General features: G+C 49.8%; 1 protein-coding gene across 1 annotated transcript in view; it reads right to left on the reverse strand.

Annotated features, from left to right (window-relative positions):
• Positions 1-1,400: 1,400 nt before the first annotated feature.
• The window catches only part of LOC119095745 (Down syndrome cell adhesion molecule-like protein 1 homolog), an 18,119-nt gene continuing 1,118 nt past the window's right edge, over positions 1,401-18,401 (reverse strand). Inside the window, exons 2-5 of the mRNA XM_037218598.1 lie at positions 12,128-12,338; positions 9,340-9,467; positions 2,893-3,055; positions 1,401-1,746 (exon numbers count right to left, since the gene is read on the reverse strand). Of these exons, the coding sequence (XP_037074493.1) occupies positions 1,643-1,746; positions 2,893-3,055; positions 9,340-9,467; positions 12,128-12,338 (606 nt within the window). The 3' untranslated portion in view covers positions 1,401-1,642. The remainder of the gene's footprint in view (positions 1,747-2,892; positions 3,056-9,339; positions 9,468-12,127; positions 12,339-18,401) is intronic.

Raw genomic sequence — 18,401 nt, forward strand, 5'->3', positions numbered from 1 at the left:
ACTACCCATCCATTTGCCGGATTTCAGCGTTTAAGACTGAGCAATCATGGCGGGAAATAATGAAGAAGCAGTGAAACATTACTTCACTTGGGGTGATATTTTCCTCTCAGATCAGACCAGAATGCGACACCTTACTCCGCACGACGGCCTCCCCGCCCCAGCCGACCTGAGCGGCGCTGGGGTCGTGGGGACCGACCACGAGCGGCGCCAGGAGCGGCGCCAGCTGAGCGCTTCCTGTGGGGAGGGGAGGCGTGGCACCCTTTAAAGACTGCCACCGCCCCCCCCCCCCCCTATCCGCGAGGTAGCAGCTTTGGTCTCCTCTGAGGGGGGAAGGCGTGGCGCCCCCTGAAGACCGGCCGCCTCCCCCGCGAGGCAGCAGCTGTAGCCTTCTCTGAGGGGGGGGGGCGCCCTCTGAGAACCGGCCGCCGCCACCCCACCCACCCCCCTCCCGCGAGGTAGCAGATGTAGCCATTTGAGGGGTCGTGGCTTCCTCTGAGGGCCGGCTGCCCCCCCCCCGCGACGTAGCAGCTGTATCCTCCTCTGAGGAGGGGGGCGTGGCGTGCTCTGAGGCCCGGTTTTGCTGCCGTTGACGGCCGGCCGATCAGCTGGTCTGCCGGCAGCGGAGTGAGTCGTGTCCACCTCCCGCGGCGTCCGGAAACAGTGACAGTGACGTGGCTAAGGACGGGCGCGCCGGCGCTGGTGTGAAATGGCTGGGGACGGGTGCGCCTGGGCTGGTGTGAAATGGCTGGGGACGGGTGCGCCGGGGTTGGTGTGAAATGGCTGGGGACGGGTGCGCCGGAGCTGGTGCAGAATGGCTGGGATGGGTGATTCAGGTGGTATGGAACATCTGAGGATGAGCGAATTGACGACGTATGGAATGTTAGCACGCGGCCGAGTTGACGCATGCGAAATGACTGAGAGTGAAAGGGCACGCTCGCCAGGCCTTGCATGTATTTCATAGGTGAAAACCTATCCAGGGTGTTTGAATCCAACAAACGAGCCGTACATGGAACACGTGCTTGAACCCCGCGCAGTTTAAACGGCTTATAGCCTGTATTCTTTGTGGAATAGCTTTGTTGAGGATTTGTATAAATGTTGCACGCCGTGCTCTTGATTTTACTTTCATAGTGTTTGTACCTTCGTGTGAATTCGGTACGCTTGTCTGGACTCGCAAACATGTTTATTTTCCAGGTCGTAACAACACACATTTTGATGCTTTCTGATCACCAACGCCTTTCTTTAAACGAGCCTGAAAGGAATCATCCCTCATACAGTTCGTTGCGTGCACACCCTTCAAATGATGCATGTAGTCTAGTTAAGCCAACTCTCAGTGTTGGTTTACTTGTTCCATACCTCCGCGGTTTTCGCGTGCCTTGTCTCTTTTCCTCCACTAAAGCAGACAGTTTCCGGTACTGTATTTGGCCAATTTCAGCATTGTCATATTAAACTTCCGTCGTCCGTTTCGGTACCACATCTTAACATCCATAATGAAACATCCCCAGTACGCGAACAATGGCACCAACCAAAAACCTGAACGTTTATTCAGCCCCCGACGAACAGACAACGTCCACGCACCGTTCAACACCGTCACGTTCTTCGTCACGAAGACGCACTCCGCGCACAACGTCAGCTCAGCCGACCACTACCGCATCACAGCCAGCAACAACAGAAAAACTGTTCGGTGCAGCAGCGACACGCAGCACCGGATGTTCGAGTTGCCGTGCTGCATCGCCGCTGGGTGTTCGCCTGGAAACAGCGTCATGAGTGGTCAGAGAAGCTGCTGGAGCCATGGGCGCAGGCGACGCCGACATGCGGCCTCCTCTGCGCGCGCCAGAGATACGGCCTCCTCTGTACACGCTAGAGATACGGACTCCTCTGCGCACGCCAGAGATACGACCTCCTCTGTACACGCTAGAGATACGGCCTCCTCTGCGCACGCCAGAGATACGGCCTCTTCAGAACACACCACGGATGCGGCCTCCTCCGTATACGCTAGAGATACGACCTTCTCTGCACACGCCAGAGATACGGCCTTCTCTGCACACGCCAGAGATACGGCCTCCTCTGCGCACGCCAGAGATACGGCCTATCTGTACACGCCACAGATGCGGTCTCCTCTCTACACGCTAGAGATACGGCTTGCTCTGTACACGGTAGAGATACGGCCTCCTCTGCACACATAGGGAGGGGGAGTCAAGGGCAGGGAGCGTCACAGCTAGAGCAGCGCATCTTTAGAAACTGCTCACCATCGCGTGCTTTAATGGAAAACTGCAAGGAACCGATGAGGTGGTTTGTCATTACGATGGTACCCAAGGAATGCGGGTTATGTATCCAAAGAGGAATGTTATGGGTCTGTGCCGTGCAGGTCCACGTGACGTGATCGTGAGCTAGTGCAGCGGGCTTATGAACACACGGAACGTAGTTTTGAAATCATGAAAGGTAACTATGGCTTCAGTCAAACATCAGATCAGATTCAGGGTGTCGCATACGACACCACGAAATTAAATGATGGCTCCAACAACTGTACACATCCAACCATCAAAGGCTTTAGTCTGAAAGATGTATATATATATATATATATATATATATATATATATATATAAAGAAGAACCTTGTTACCAGAATTTTTTCATGAACCCTACCAACATCTTTGATAAGAAGACCTGCCCTAGGGATAACTCGCCGTCCAGTATATGGACAAGCACTGCGCTTTCTCACTATCCGGTATGCAGACGGTGCTGCCTGCACTCACTGTCCAGTATGTGAACGAACATAGTCCCCACTTACTGTCCAGTATGCGGATAAGCACGGTCTCCACTTGCCGTCCAGTACGTGGACGAACGTTATCTCCACTTCCTGTCCAGTATGCGGATAAGCACCGTCCCCACTTACCGTCCAGTATGTGGACGAGTACTGTGTCCATGTGGGCCATCGACGGCCGACACGAGTAGTTTCCCGAGTCCCGGCTGGTGGCCCTCGCCACGAGGAGGGTGGACGTGCGGGCCCGCCGGTTGGTCACCACGTAAATACCGCCCCGCTCCGTGTACTTGATCACCTGGGAAACGTCACGGTTTAACCCCGGCGCTTCATAATACCATCAACATACGTGTTGGAGCGTCATGTCCGGTGAAAACGCGTGGGACTGCGGCAACTCGACTGAGCAGGGCGCCACGGCAGCGACCCGACGCTTCCAGCTGTGCCAGGTTTGTTAAGGGCCTGTAGACGCTGCCACTGGCTGCTGTGGTAGCTGGTGGCAGGTGCCACCTGCCATCCGGATTAGGAATTATGGTCCAAGTCTAGGTAGTCAGGCTGTGAAAATTACGTTAATGGCGACAAACAGGGAGCTTATCCAGCCACTTACTGGCAGCGTTTGGCGTACGCTTCAGTTGTTAATGTTTTGGTCCAACTCGGGAGTGAAGGTCACCAGCATTACATGGGGCGCCAGCTTTTGAGCCACCGTCAAGAAATGTCCAAAGCGCCTTGCACCAGAGGAAAAGTCAAAGTTATCTCAGGTTAGTTCAAACTAGCACAACGCCAATGGCTTAACGAATAGCATTGTTGATCTCCAAACCTGCCCGATCTTCATGTCATTATTCTATGGGACAGCAGGCAACCAGTGGCATCTTACTAACAAGCATCGTGTCGAAACGGCTGATTTAGGTTATACCACTCTAGGTCAGATCACAATGATTCCAAAAGCTGACCACTTGTAAAAACTTAAGCTCCATCTTCTTTCATGACCTTGCCGGCGGCGTTACAATTTCGTACTGCTAGTGAGTCACATTTGTGCACTGAGCTAATAGCAGATCAGGTTAATCCGCTGCGTCATTCTGAGTCACGCCAAAATAATGTCACGCAGTCAAATGCTTAAAAGCGTTTTAGCTTAATGAAAGCTGATTGGGAACTGCAGCTTGCGAGTAAAACGGACAAACAGCGTCATAGGCTTGTGCAGGGGCCAGTGCCATAGTCAAGGGGATGGTTGGGGACATGCCCCCCCCCCCATCCCCGTTTCCTGGAGGTGATTGAGGTCCCCTGGCGCCCAGCGCTTTTTGCGGTTTGAGATGCCCGTAAGAATTCTAAACCATCAAAAAGGGCCCCATTGCATCAAAATAGAACCCACAGCCTAAAAGGTTCTCGGAAGACAAAAACTGTGTTTACTGTAGCGACAGAATAAACCCCCTGATTAAAAAGGTTCTTTCTGGTCCACTACCCCTACCCCCACATTGCGATGAGATTGCGTGCATTTCATGCCTGAAAGAGGGAAATAAGGTTTTGTGACCTGACCGTTTTCAACGCTGCTGCGCAGCGAGGCAATTTGTGGGGAATTTGTGGGAGCTTTGTGAGCACTCTCCACTGCCTGCCCATTTTTGAGAGGTCACCTCAGTTCAGTTTCTAATATGTTCCACTTCCTTGCTGCCTTATCTCCTCGGTGTAAAAGACTGAGCGCTCACTGAAGACATAAACTCACCATATAAACCCGGTATGACGTCTTGTAATCATCAAACCAAGTCTTGCCATCAGCTTTGTTTATTGGGGGAGTCAGATTAGCTAAATTCATTATTATATACTTAAATATCCTACTCCGGCCATCAGAAAACGGTTTGTTGCAGTAATAGTAATGTAAAAATGAATGGCAGCACTATGGCCTTGGCGCATAACCTCGTTGTGTTAGAGTGGCGCGGTTTGCCTTGAAATGCGTCATCACCTCATTGAGCATTGCCAGTCATCGGGGTTCGTATCACGATTTGTTTTGCCAAAGGGGATGGATGTGAGCAACTGCTAAGTTTTTTTAAGTTGTTTTTTTTTGCATATTTGAATGTGGCATTCGCAAGGTGTAACTTGCCATGGCTCAATGTTCTACTTCATCTGGTGGTAAATATCTATGTGAGTATGGAAAATGTAACTTGAATGGTAGGGATCGATATCTTAAAAGCATCATGAAGTCTTAGCATGTAAGTCTGCCTGTTTGGCAAAGAAAAAAACAATTTATGGCGCTGGAGGCCAGTCAAAGTAAGCAGCAGCTGGCTTCATACCATTTCGAGGTATGTAGTATATCCAAATTTGCGTAGGTCCTATCCTATCCAACAATATGTATAGTGTCTATGGTTGTGAATGGAGCATGGGACTGAACATATCTAGATTCTTAACATTCCCTTTCATTTTGTGAAGGTGTTTAGTTCGCTGTGATTCGTGCCTCATGGTAGAGTTTTAACATCAGGCCGCCATACAGAGGTCAAAAAAGCCCCCCCCCCCCCTCCCCTCGCCCACGGGCGTGGGAGATTCATATCAATGCCTGCCATTCTTAAAATAAGGCTAAAGCGCTCTCATTGCCCAAAATGCTAGTTGACAGATTATTTCACGAAATGCCGATCGCAATAAAATTAGAAGATTACAACACTGAAAGAGGGAAATGTCTTTCAGTGGTCAAGACCTTTTTCAACACTGGCGTATGGGGAAACAGTTTTTGGGCAATTTGTGCGCACACTCCGCCATCCCCCAATTTTTGAAGGGTAGTTTTAGTTCAGTTTTCAATAGGCTCTCGTCCTACCGCGCTGCCTCCTTAGAACACGAAATTAACCCCTCACTGAAGACGTGGGCTCCCGTTTGATCTGTCGTCAGCACGATTGTCAGCTGGAATGCGTGACGTCACGCGTGCTAACTGAGTGTTCGATGTGCGGGCCGGGGGGAAAGTTTGTTAACCTTACCTTCCTTTTCCCTCGCCTTTTAACTTTTCAGACCTCACACGGCTCTGGCTTACTGCCGACCATGACAGACTACCTTTAAATTGGCGTGTGGAAGTGCGGCTCCTGTCACGGTATTTCCATCATTTATCACATCCGTAACTTGAGTGTTCTTCCCATTCCCATCTCTTTTCAATTCATTCCTTTTCAGTAGAAATTTTCCCGTAGTTTTTGTGGAAAAGATCTAGCAGCCTTCCATTACTACTTGCACTGGAATAAAGCCATTTTTTCATTGAACTCCCACTTGTACTGACGAAGGTCATGTTCGAGAGGCGAGACGCTTCGTTCCTGTTCTCCATATTTTACGGTTACTCTAACACTATTAACTTTCTGGGGAACGCGACCACATCAAGCATACTCACCGCTTCATGGTTGTTCTTGGCAGTCCCATTCCCTTCTTATCTACGCAACGTCGCATTGCCCCAAATTAGAAACAAGTGCCTCCATTCCAGCTAACGCACTCGCCGGCCCAAAGCTACCAAATCAAACTCGTGGTTCTTTTTCAGAGTGACTTTTAATCTGGTAGTGCTTTCCCTCCATGCTTGACAGCTGACAAAAAATCATGGCATCATTGTCGGCCAGCGCGTGATGTCACAGACCACGTGACTTTGCGGTCACGTGATATGACATAGCGAGAATACTGAACCGTGATTGGTGCTGGTAAATGTGCTAACGATAGATCGAACGCGGCCGTAAACTCATCTTATGAACCGTATATGACGTTATTTAACCGTCAAGCTAATTTTGGGCATGGACTTTTTTATTGTGGAAGTCAAATAAGTTATTTGATTCATTAATGCAACTTTGAATTTATTTCTGCTTGGCAGGAAACGACATTGTGCAGCAACGGTGATTTAAATACTAATGACGTCATTATTATCGTTTGCATAGCTTCGTTCCTGTCCGAGTTGCGCGGTTCGCCTTGAAATGCGCCATTACAGCGTTGAGCATTGTCGATCATTGGCGTTCTTGTCCCGGTGAGTGCTTTACCAGAGGGATTGTGAGGAGCTGGTGAGTATATGTAATTTTGAATGTAATATTCGGTAGGTGAGTGGTGTGAATTGTGAGAAGAAGCTAGCCAACTACATGTCTGGATTGTGGCATGTAGATAGAGCGTGCCTAATTTTGCATAGGTGCCTATCCAGCAAAATGTGTAGTGTGTATGATGTGAATGGGACAAGGTACTGAACATCTAGACTATAATATTTTATTACGTGAAGATGTTCAACTAACTACAACTCACACCTGATGGGGGAATTTCAGCATCAGGCCTCAGTACGTTGACAGAATCATTGGGGGCTAAACTTACGTTATTTTTGTCAAACTCACCAGAAATTTGCCATATTGCAAAACATTTCGTTGTGACAGCGCCTGAACAAAATTCCAGTGAGACATTGGTTTATGTACGCTTTGGGAAAAAGCTCAGCATCATGTGAATGCAAAGTGTTGTAAGTCCAGTGAGATTTCAACTTGTAAAGTTCGCTTGCTGGCATTAAGTGTCATAAGTGAAGGAAGGGAGTGCCGCTGTTAATGCAAGATTCAGGCCGGCCGACACATCCCTTTGACAACGTTGTCAAGCTTTGCCAATCAGGAAACACTGATGCCAGAAACCTAAAGCTGTTTCCAATCACACATCTTCGAAATATGCGTTTGATGTTGTCAGGTATGTATATTTGAAAATGCTCTTGAAAAACACCCTGAAAAAAGAACTTGGGGTGCTAATTTCAGGAGTACTTTTGTGTTCAAGTTTCGGGAAATTGTGTGGTTGTGTTCAGGTGTTCTAAATTTTGTGATATATCATATATTGAGCAAGTTATTAGATAGTTGTCAGATAAAACAGAGCCCTAAACATGGGGCAGGAACTGTCATTTTGTGCAAGATTCGTAATGTCCTCAAGCCTAACATCTTGCTAACATCCTTGTTATAGCTTGTAGGCTGGGTGATTGCTTGTCCACTGTGTAGATTGAGTTAGTGTCCAATGAAAAGTAAGCCATGCCATGTGTGGTTGCATCGTATTTTAATTCACGCAAGAAATTATGTGAAATTGTTAAGATAGAGCACACAATACCAATACACTATGGGAGTATTGTGTATATGAGGTAAGGGAAGGGATCTGGCACGCTCACTTCTTTGGTGGCGTAAATTATAGGAAATCCTGGATTATCACAGGCTTATTGGCTGACAGGACGGAAATGTCGTTTAATTTTCCAAGTAGATTTTGGTAGGTAGAATGTGCTTGAACACAAAAATCAGTAGGCTGCAAATTTTCAATCCGGCTTTGTTTTTCTGGCCGTAAACCATCTTAGCTCTCATCCTTCTTCGCTTTTCTGGTCCTGGAGCAGTGGCGGTTTTTGAGGAACACTGCACGGCGAAAATTTGGTCCTTAATCTGTCATAACGGGGTCGATTGCTAACCCAACCGCATCAAGGCTAGTAATAATTGCAAGATCTCATTGAGACCAATCCACTGGTCCGCAAAGCCGTATCTTTGCGGACCAGTTTTTGTTTCCGCAATGCTCCATCTTTTTTAGTTTAAAACTCCAGGGGGTGGGGGGTCCATTAACCCGCCCCCCCCCCCCTCTATCAATCCGCGTTATGAAAACGGCGAATCAGGCGAAGGTTATGGAGACAGATCAGACCAGATGTGTTTTTTGGGAGACAGACGTAAGCTTTTTACCCCTGGTTACACCCACCGAGCGAGTTATGAACTGTTCACATAAACTGGTCCATCAAAGGTGTATCGTGCTTTGCATATGTAGCGTTGCAACTGCGTGCGCGCTGTGCAATCCAGTGTAGCCGGCACTGAGATATTACATTCCACAGTACGCACCTCCTTGCAGCGCTGTACATTATGGCCGAACATAGATTAGGGCTTGTGATCCAACATGACGCTATGGACACCCAGGCCCACAAATGTGCTGAAGGATGGCTAGTATATTTTATGGACACATAATCCCTGTACATTTTGCGAATGAATGGGACGCAGGCAGTTGTGTTTGAAGACAAAACCGTCACAATTGCTCAATAAACCCCGACCTGAGATGAAACTGGTCTGATAAACACCATAAGATTTGTCCATGACGTCATAAGCGCCCTGGTTTAACTCCTGACCTGTGATGTTATCAATGGCCTATGGTTCCGCGCACCGACATTTGGTAGCGTTACATGACGTAGATATATTTTGTGCTTTGAAAAACCAAGATAGGTTAATCGGCATTGGCTCCGTATTGAATCCGTGGTCATTCAATAGAGGATGGCTCCTGGTGGTGGGGTAGCGGGAGAGGTGGAGGTAAATACCTGTAACTTAGTGAATGGAAGGTGCCAAATGTACCATCAAATACCGGGATGCGATATGCCTTAATTGTGTCATATTATTGGAAGCATACACTGGCGTTATTTCGCTCTGTCTTTTATCGTTTTGCAACCCTCCTTGGATGTGAATGAGTGGGAGGGGGAGGGCAGGGCGGAATTCTCATATTAATATACATTTCGAGACGACTAGATTGCGCACTTCTCTTGTTTCTGACCCACGATCTGCCTAAGCCCTAGCTCGCCATTAGCGCGCCGGCGGCCTGGTTTAGTGTCCATGATCAGCTCACCATATTGTTGATGTGCCAGAAGATGTGCTCTGGCGGTTCGGGGGCCGCCATCACCGTGCAGGTGAGGTTGATGCTGCTTCCCCGCTTCAGGTACAGCTCCCGCGGACCGTCTATCACCGCCCGCGACTCTGGAATGAGAAGAACAGTGATCAGATGCATCTCCCACGGACTGTCTATCACCGCCCATGACTCTGGAATGAGAACAACAGTGATCAGATACAGCTCCCGCAGACCGGCTATCACCGCCCGTGACTCTGGAATGAGAACAACAGTGATCAGATACATCTCTCACGGACCAGCTATCACCGCCCACAACTCTGGAATGAGACGAGACTCTGAAATGAGAACAACAGTAGCCAGATACATCTCCCGCGGGCCGGCTATCACCGCCTGCGGCTCGGGAATGAGAAGAACGGTAATCAGATACATTTTCCGCGGAAAGGCTTTCATTGTCCGCGTCTTTGGAATGAGAAGAACAGTAATCAGGTACAACTCCCGCGGACCGGCTGTCACCTCCCGCGACTCTGGAATGAGAACGCAGGAGATTAGGTACAAAGAGGAACAACACCTATGGCCGCCTAACGCCACGCGCGGTGTTGGGGTGATAGACGCGGAGTCAGTCATTGTTGGGGGAGACTGTCATGACCTCCTGCGACTCTGGAGTGACGGACGCGATGGAGTCAGGCACAGTCCGCGGAGACTGCCATCCCCGCCCGCGACTCTGGGTCGAGAGCCGGTTGTCACGGACAGCCACGGCTGTGGGAACATGAACCGCTGTGGAGTCAGACGCCGTTCCCAGGACTCGCATCGCCGCCTGCATCCCTGCAATGGACACTAGCCGTGGTTTGAAGTCCGGCTTGTGTTCGGTCGTCCACAGCCGGCCGGGTCCGAGTCGACCGGCCTGGCGTGCTGCGACACCCCGGTACGGCCCAGTGGGTGGGATAACGGGAATGAGCTTCACTTAATGTAATGAACAGGATGAGGCAACTTTAAGCTCATGCTCGTCCTGCAGCGTGGTGCTAGGAAGAATGGTATTAATAGGCATGTCATGGTGATGCATGTTGTATTGAGCCATACAATACACCTTTTTAAAATGCTTGGAGCATGTATACTGAGGAGTGATGGGGTCGTTCATTTGTGAATACCGACTTGCAAAAAAACTGGATGATTTCGGACTTGAATGAATTGAGACGCCCGTGGGCAGAGGCGCGCTGCAAACACCTCCAGTGCAGCGCCCTTCCATGCGGGGTGCATCATTTCTCCTTTCCAGTACTGGAGCAATAGCCCATCACCACAATGACACCAAATGACACGGCACTGCGCTACCCAGGGCTTCCACAAAAGACCTCATGTAACCGTGCGCTGCACGCAAGTTCTTCATTCACCCGTGCAGCCGTAACTCCATGCTGAGCCGTGTCGTGCTGGGAGCAGCGGCGGCGTACAGTGACGGCTCGCTGCCCGCCGCAGCCGACGGTAAATCATCCTGGTCATTATCCTCGACGTCAGGGCTCAGCTTCGTGCGTTTTATGTAATTGGCTTCAGTCCAAGGGAATTTCTCTGGTCTTTTCTACGCGCGCTGATTCATTGCGACGGGCCGGCGCTCGGAGGGCTGGCGCACGGATCCCAGTATTTTTTATGGCGTGGTGTTCTCTTTCCCGGACGGTGCGCGTCTCGCCCGAATTGATGTTCATCAGCGCGAGGCTATTTAGATAGTACGGACGCTGCTGCAGTCCATTGCGTAATGGGGACCCACGAAAATCTCTCTGAGATACAGAATGTCAAACACACAACGCACACAACAGCAAACAAAGTTAAGCCTTGCTCTGATAAGGGGTCGATGCGCTTCCGCCCCCCCCCCCCCCCCCCCCCCCCCCCCCATCCTAAAGGTTTCTAAGCAAACCTCTTTGGCATGTCGTGCAATTGCCCAAATTTTTAGTAACTTGTGGGGCATTCATTGCGCGGTCATATTGCTAAGCATGTGTTTATACCCTTTTTTATTTCGAGGCAGCGACGATTTTTGTGGAGCACCGCATGGTGATCTACGACCGGTGCGGGCGACGAGCGGCAACTGAAGATTTCGCGGAATGTGCGCGGCGGCCGACGCTGTTCTATTAACAGACCGATGCATCCTAATTATGCCGTAAACATGCATTAAATTACATAAATTGCATTTAAGATTGAACAACGAACACGCCCGTGCAGACTTCGTGTGGCTACAGGGCATAGTCTCGTATATATGAGCCTGTAAAGCTGAAAAATTTATTTTTTTATATTTGACCTTCACACGCCATTCGGGGTCAGTTATTAGCCTAGAAACATTTTTGCCAGACTGTATTTTTATTAACGTGGACGCGGCAGGGCGTTCGCATCGTCCAGCTGCCGCCTTTCCAGGCAGCGTTATGAAAAAACGGCGAATCAGAGCAAGAGTTAAATACATCTTATTTGTGGTATGTTGCATTACCAGGCAGTACAAAGCATACCATCGTAAAAAATTGCAACAAACATTTGTGCAGCCTGAGACTGCATGCATACTGTTTGGCGGGGAGCATTTGAACATTTCCCAGCGTACTTGACTCCACCGATGTCAGGTTCGGGTTTGGGTTTGATGTATTTGAGTCGGAGTCGGAGTGAGTCTGAAAATGCACAGGGCTGTCCCACTTTGGATCCCTAGTCGGTATGATAGCGATGCCCGTGGAGTCTGGTTCGGGATTAGCCAAATTAAAGCTGACTTCGGCGCGCATTTGGATATGGCAAATAAAAACAGTCTCAGGCGGGTCAGCAAGCTTACCGACTACGTCGAGTTGTAACGGCTGGCTCATCGTGGGCTCGACAGACACCTGGCATTCGTACACCCCCGAGTCTTCCCTCCGTGGACTGGTGATCTTCAGCACCCACTCCTCAGACCCAGGAGCGTGGACGGCCGTGAACCTGTGGTCCGACGTGTAGGTGAACTTGCCGACCGTCAGAATCTTCAGGTCACGCTGGCGCACCCACGACACCTGAAACAGAGACCCAGGTCAAGCATTGTTCTCCTGCCCCACCGGGGAATGGACGCGTCGCTCGCTGGAGCACATGTGTACCAGAATGAAATGGCATGGTACTGGCCTGCAGTTATCTAAGCGGCTTAGACGAAATCGAAAATTAACATCAGTGATTTAGACCAAAGTGGAACAATGTCACAAAAATATTGGAGAACGAAGAAGAAAAGCGATAAAAAGGAAGAAACATATCGACGTCGAGTCACAGTACCTATCTAGGGCAGCAGAGCTAACAAAGATGTGACATTAGCGGGGACTTTGTGGGTTCCTCAGGAGTTCAGCGCGTGACCAGGAAATTCACTCCTTTGCCTTTCATAAACAGTTCAGTATTGACTTTCCTTTTCAAAAGCTCTCACCCATGTTGATAATCGCCACTACAGAGCTTGGGCCACCACGACATGAAATGACTTTTATGGTGGCCTTAAACGGCCAATACACGATGTGGCGGCTGCATAGGCAATGGATAATGGCAGCTTGCACGTAAATCGCTGAGTAACCTGGATCTCCCATGCACAGATCATCAGCCTTATTTTACGCTTTGGACCTGTTTTAAATTGTCAAGCATTCCAACATCGCTTACACTGATGATGATAATCGAAACATAGCATTATTCTGTAACTGAGGACTCGGTTTTTATCTGCGCATGTGCTAAAGATATGATGTCAAAGGCGCAAGGTGTTCATGGACCGAGGCTATGAACACCGATGTGTATGTTTCAACTACTAAGTGGCGCTGGTAGGTGAATCAAAACAATTCCGGGTCAGCTGATGCTTGGTCCTCCATTTTGGAGATAACCGACAGGCAGTCGTGGCGTAAATGTGTTTGACAAAACGTCAGCTGGCAAGGTCAACTGGCATCATTTCAGCAGTTGTAAATCCATTCTTACAAATGTCCGCTAGACGCAAAATGATCTCACCGGTCGGCGCGCCCTTAAGCGCCGTATCTAACCATCACAAAGGTCGTTGTTATTCGTTCTGTAGATGTCATTTCTCGCAATTAATTATGTATTCACTTATATCGCTTTTTGTAGACTGCCCACTTCTAAAACGATTATTCAGGAAACACCAGCTGGCCGAAAAATGAAATCAAAATGGCAGCTTTGATGGTCAAATGACAGCTGCCACAGTTTCAAAGCTCATTTCTCATACAGATCATTACACTTATTCTGTGTTCATAGCATTTTCAAATCAGAGCTTTCTTAATTTTGCATAATTTTACGCAGGCTAATTATTCCCAAAATGGCCATCTGAAAAACGACAGCTAGCCGTCATCTCATAGAGTCTGTGTTGTAGTTTGGATGCGGCGTAAATATGTGCGTCCTTTGGAGCATATTTGAAGAAAAAAAACGTGCTCTGATGAAACATCATGCCCAGTTGCGTCTGATAAAAGCACTGGGTAGTGCCTCAGCAACACCATCAACATGTCAACATGTCATCAACATGAGGCGATTGAATTTAGCTTTTTTTACCAAATCAAGCTGTCAACGTTTTGCTACAGCACCATATTTATTTTCTTTCTTCATGGCCCCTGAGTGTAGCCCAAGTCTGTGATAAACGCAAATGTCGTGACTGCCGTGTCATGACAGCGACAATATCAGCTTAGTGCCGTTGTCAGCTGTTCCCGACTCAAAGTACCACCTTTGAGCTGTTTTAACCCGCATATTGCAGGTTTGTGGGCTTAAAAGTCGCACCTCTACTGACGTAAATTACGTCATTATAAATCAATGGTTGTGATTGGCACTGCGGGTGGTGAATGTTATTCACTGAGAAATACATTGTTTGAAGTTTGAACCAGTGCGTCCTGTAGACCATGCATTGCTCTGTTTTCCGAAGCCAAAGCGCGCTTCGAAAAGAGACAATACTACGCTAAATGTCATAGGGGAGAACTGAAAGCCATAGTACATCGCTTCGTTGAATTTGTGCGGTGGTAGCCTCTTGTTTGTATACATTTCCGCCTATTGTAGTGTGTCAAGCTTTCGCAGCATTTCACACACAAGCATTTCTATGAATTAGTGTAGGATAAACGTTGCAGAACAAGCACATTGGAAAACGCAAGGAAAATTATGCAAACAATATTGCATTCATCGTGGCGAGCAGGGTGTCAAATGAGATTCCTTCCATCGGAGCAACTACTTCAAATCGGAATTATGAGCTTTTCAGAAGAATTTCGAGAAAACTGGTATTGGCCATCATATCGGACATGTCTGACGTAACGATAAGTGAAAAGCATAAAAAGGTGGGATGCTCCCTTTTGAACCATATTTTATATCATTTTGTTATGGATAGCCTTTGGCTGTTTCAAATGAGACTACATAAGATTTGAAGAAGTCATGACTATGACAGCATCGAAACTTCTTTTGCAGATCAAAACCAATGTGTATCTAAAAGTAGGGCACATTTTGTTAAGGGTATTTGGAAGGTTATAAAAATAAGAACACGGTTTCTCGGACAAAATACCGCTCCGTATTGGATAATATCCAGAGCGAGCTGGCACTTAATGAAGTTCTGCACCACAAACGACGTTTCATCTCGGGTTTCATGAGGTTCTGTTGCCGCAACATATTTACTTGCTTGCCTCATATTGGCATCGAGTTGCGAATCATCAAACTCGTCCAATTTAAGAACAAAATGTAGCCGTTGTCATGTTGTTTACTACCAGGCATGACTCATTTCCACTGTTTTGAAGGTACTTCTGCATTCAAGCGTTGCAGCGTGCCTGATCTTTTGGGTTTTGCATTTATATTTTTCCAAGCTGTTTAGACTTGGCCTCGCCTCATTCAGCAACTCGTAGGAATGACATTGCTCGAACACAAAGCTATAGGGTTCAACCTCGTGAAAATCAACCCCGTACAATGTATTTTACACTCCATATTTATGAGTGTGGCAGGGTTAGGTAGGTGTCGTTACCTTCGTGGCGCAGACAGGTTATTGGTACGGATCGCCTGAATAACTAACCTTTTCAGCTTGAAAGACATGCTTGGTGAATACCCCGCTGTCTTCTATGCGAGAGGATGAATCGAGCAGAACCATTCGCATCCAGTTTGTTTTCAGCTTGGTTTCGTGACACAGGGTATTCTGCAGCGCGTTATGAATGCCAGAAGTCGCATGATTCTATGCCATTTACGTAACTAACTGGCGTCCTTTTCCTTATTCCGTGCATTTCTTCGAACAAGTAAGGACACCATGGGCGTGGCAGGCCATGCCTGGGCCATTGTCGGGCCTAAAGCATAATCCACTCAACGTTCCTGTGTAAAACCTATCCCAAGAAGTGTCAAAGATCAGCCCAATCCACTAGTCACGGCGCCTGCCCAGACGCTTCGGTGACGGCGCGCATGGCACCAGACAGCAGTCACCACTCTGCACCTTGTCTGTGCCTCTTGAACACACTCGTCATCAAACCATCAAGGGGGGTGGGTTCGTGACACCCGAACGCACTCATCAACAGCTCACAATATGCGACAGGGGACAGCTTTATGGCCTGCACTCCAACAGCACGACCCGCAGCGCCGGGCAACGCATTCGCCCCGCTCCAAAACATGCAGTGGGTTATTTACCCCGTGCCGTAATGTCCTGCGAGACCGTCAGCACACAATACTGGAGCACGGCGGAGTCGTTCCAGCTGGTCGTTCGGGGCTTTGTTTGCCCACCAGGCCGGCCCGCCATTCTAAGCGATACTAGAGCCACTCGGTCATCGGAGCGGGGCGAGAGGTGACGCCGACGCCCGGAGCGGACGGACGGACGCGTCGCGTTGGCGGCGCTTCGAGGGCTGTTCGGAACAGCTCACTGGTGAAGTGATCCGTTGCCGGGACAGGGTGTGCTAGACCATGCGGCGGAACGATTAAGCCGTGGCCCGAGCACGTCGCAACAGTGCAAACGGCTGCGATGGATGATTCCCAGCATGGACGGAATATGGTCTGTTTTCTGTATGGTCTACGGTCTATATGGTCTATGGTCTATATGGTCTATATGGTCTGTCATGGAAAAATTTTGTGGCTTGAGCATAGGCCGTGTTTTTCCTGTGGCCGATTAGCGCAGTTTTAAAGCTGTTTTGTTGAAGTTATCTTCAATTAATCAAGAAATATATAAAAATGTATATCACATTTCCTGATACATCATAATTGTTGTCACAGCGTTAGTTGCAGCCCTTCGCGATATTGTTTTTTGCCGGGACAGCACTGGCGACGGCTAGGAGTTCGCGCCAATCGAGTGGGAGTCCACACAGAGCGCGTGCTGGGTGTGCGGGGTGAGTGTTCATCCCACGCAGAGCGCGTGCTGAGCTGGCGGGTGAGTGGGCGTCTCACGTAGAGCGCGTGCTGGGTATGCGGGTGAATGGGCGTCTCACGCAGAGCGCGTGCTGGGTGTGCGGGTGAGTGTGCGTCTCACTTGGAGCGCGTGCTGGATGTGCGGGTGAGTGGGGCGTCCACGCAGAGCGCGTGCTGGGTGTGCGGGTGAGTGGGCGTCCCACGTGGAGCGCGTGCTGGGTGTGCGGGTGAGTGGGCGTCTCACGCAGAGCGCGTGCTGGGTGTGTGGGTGAGTGGGCGTCTCACGCAGAGCGCGTGCTGGGTGTGTGGGTGAGTGGGCGTCTCACGCAGAGCGCGCGCTGGGTGTGTGGGTGAGTGGGCGTCTCACGTGGAGCGCGTGCTGGGTGTGCGGGTGAGTGGGCGCCTCACGTGGAGCGCGTGCTGGGTGTGCGGGTGAGTGAGCGTCTCACGCAGAGCGCGTGCTGGGTGTGTGGGTGAGTGGGCGCCTCACGTGGAGCGCGTGCTGGGTGTGCGGCTGAGTGGGCGTCTCACGCAGAGCGCGTGCTGGGTGTGCGGGTGAGTGGGCGCCTCACGTGGAGCGCGTGCTGGGTGTGCGGCTGAGTGGGCGTCTCACGCAGAGCGCGTGCTGGGTGTGCGGGTGAGTGGGCGTCTCACGCGGATCGCGTGCTGGGTGTGCGGGTGAGTGGGCGTCTCACGTGGAGCGCGTGCTGGGTGTGCGGGTGAGTGGGCGTCTCACGCAGAGCGCGTGCTGGGTGTGCGGGTGAGTGGGCGCCTCACGTGGAGCGCGTGCTGGGTGTGCGGCTGAGTGGGCGTCTCACGCAGAGCGCGTGCTGGGTGTGTGGGTGAGTGGGCGTCTCACGCGGAGCGCGTGCTGGGTGTGTGGGTGAGTGGGCGTCTCACGCGGAGCGCGTGCTGGGTGTGCGGTGAGTGGGCGTCTCACGCGGAGCGCGTGCTGGTTGTGCGGGTGAGTGGGTGTCTCACGCGGAGCGCGTGCTGGGTGTGCGGGTGAGTGGGCGTCTCACGCGGGAGCGCGTGCTGAGTGTGCGGGTGAGGGGCGGGGTGCGCCGCAGATTTATCCTCCCAGGCCCGACCAGTCAGGCCACGTTTCTCCGTGCCGGTGTACCGCCTTGATAAGACAGGAGCAACCGTTTATTCAACTTAAGTACTTCCGACATAGAATACTTCACTTTTATTGATCAAGACAGACATAGTCCCGACCTGCCAGGGCGATGTTGTTTACAGGCTAATGGTGCTACCATCTAGGACAAACACAAAATTTGATCTGATTTACATCACAACAGTCATGACAACCACGGATATGACAAAAAGTGATGCTAGCAGCAATACTTTGCTTTGCATGCTTTGCAACACAGCAAAAGGTCGGCGTTAGATGGGCAGTAGTTACGGTCTATATTTCGATACGATAGCCTCGCCACGAATACGTCTTGGTGATGATCTGTACACATGCGGCCTTGGATCATAGCAGCTGTAGGGAGGGGGGAGGGGGAGCGATTTGTATTAGAGTCGTGTTTTCTCAATCGAGTTGAAAGATATATGCGGTAGCGCTACACAGTAGCACTGGCAATAAAATATGGCATGACCCATAGTCCAAGCATGGTGCCTCTGTACATTCTTGGTCATCTAAATCATGCTATTCCGAGCATGTGATCTGTAGGTATGGTAAAGAATGGGGTATGGCAAGTGCGGAATTGGCCACATTGATTTCATTGACGCAGTCATTTCATGCTTTGGCATTGCAGGAT

This window comes from Pollicipes pollicipes, unplaced genomic scaffold (genome assembly GCF_011947565.3).
Source record: "Pollicipes pollicipes isolate AB1234 unplaced genomic scaffold, Ppol_2.1 Scaffold_4219;HRSCAF=4965_pilon_pilon_pilon, whole genome shotgun sequence".
Lineage (NCBI taxonomy): Eukaryota > Metazoa > Arthropoda > Thecostraca > Pollicipedomorpha > Pollicipedidae > Pollicipes > Pollicipes pollicipes.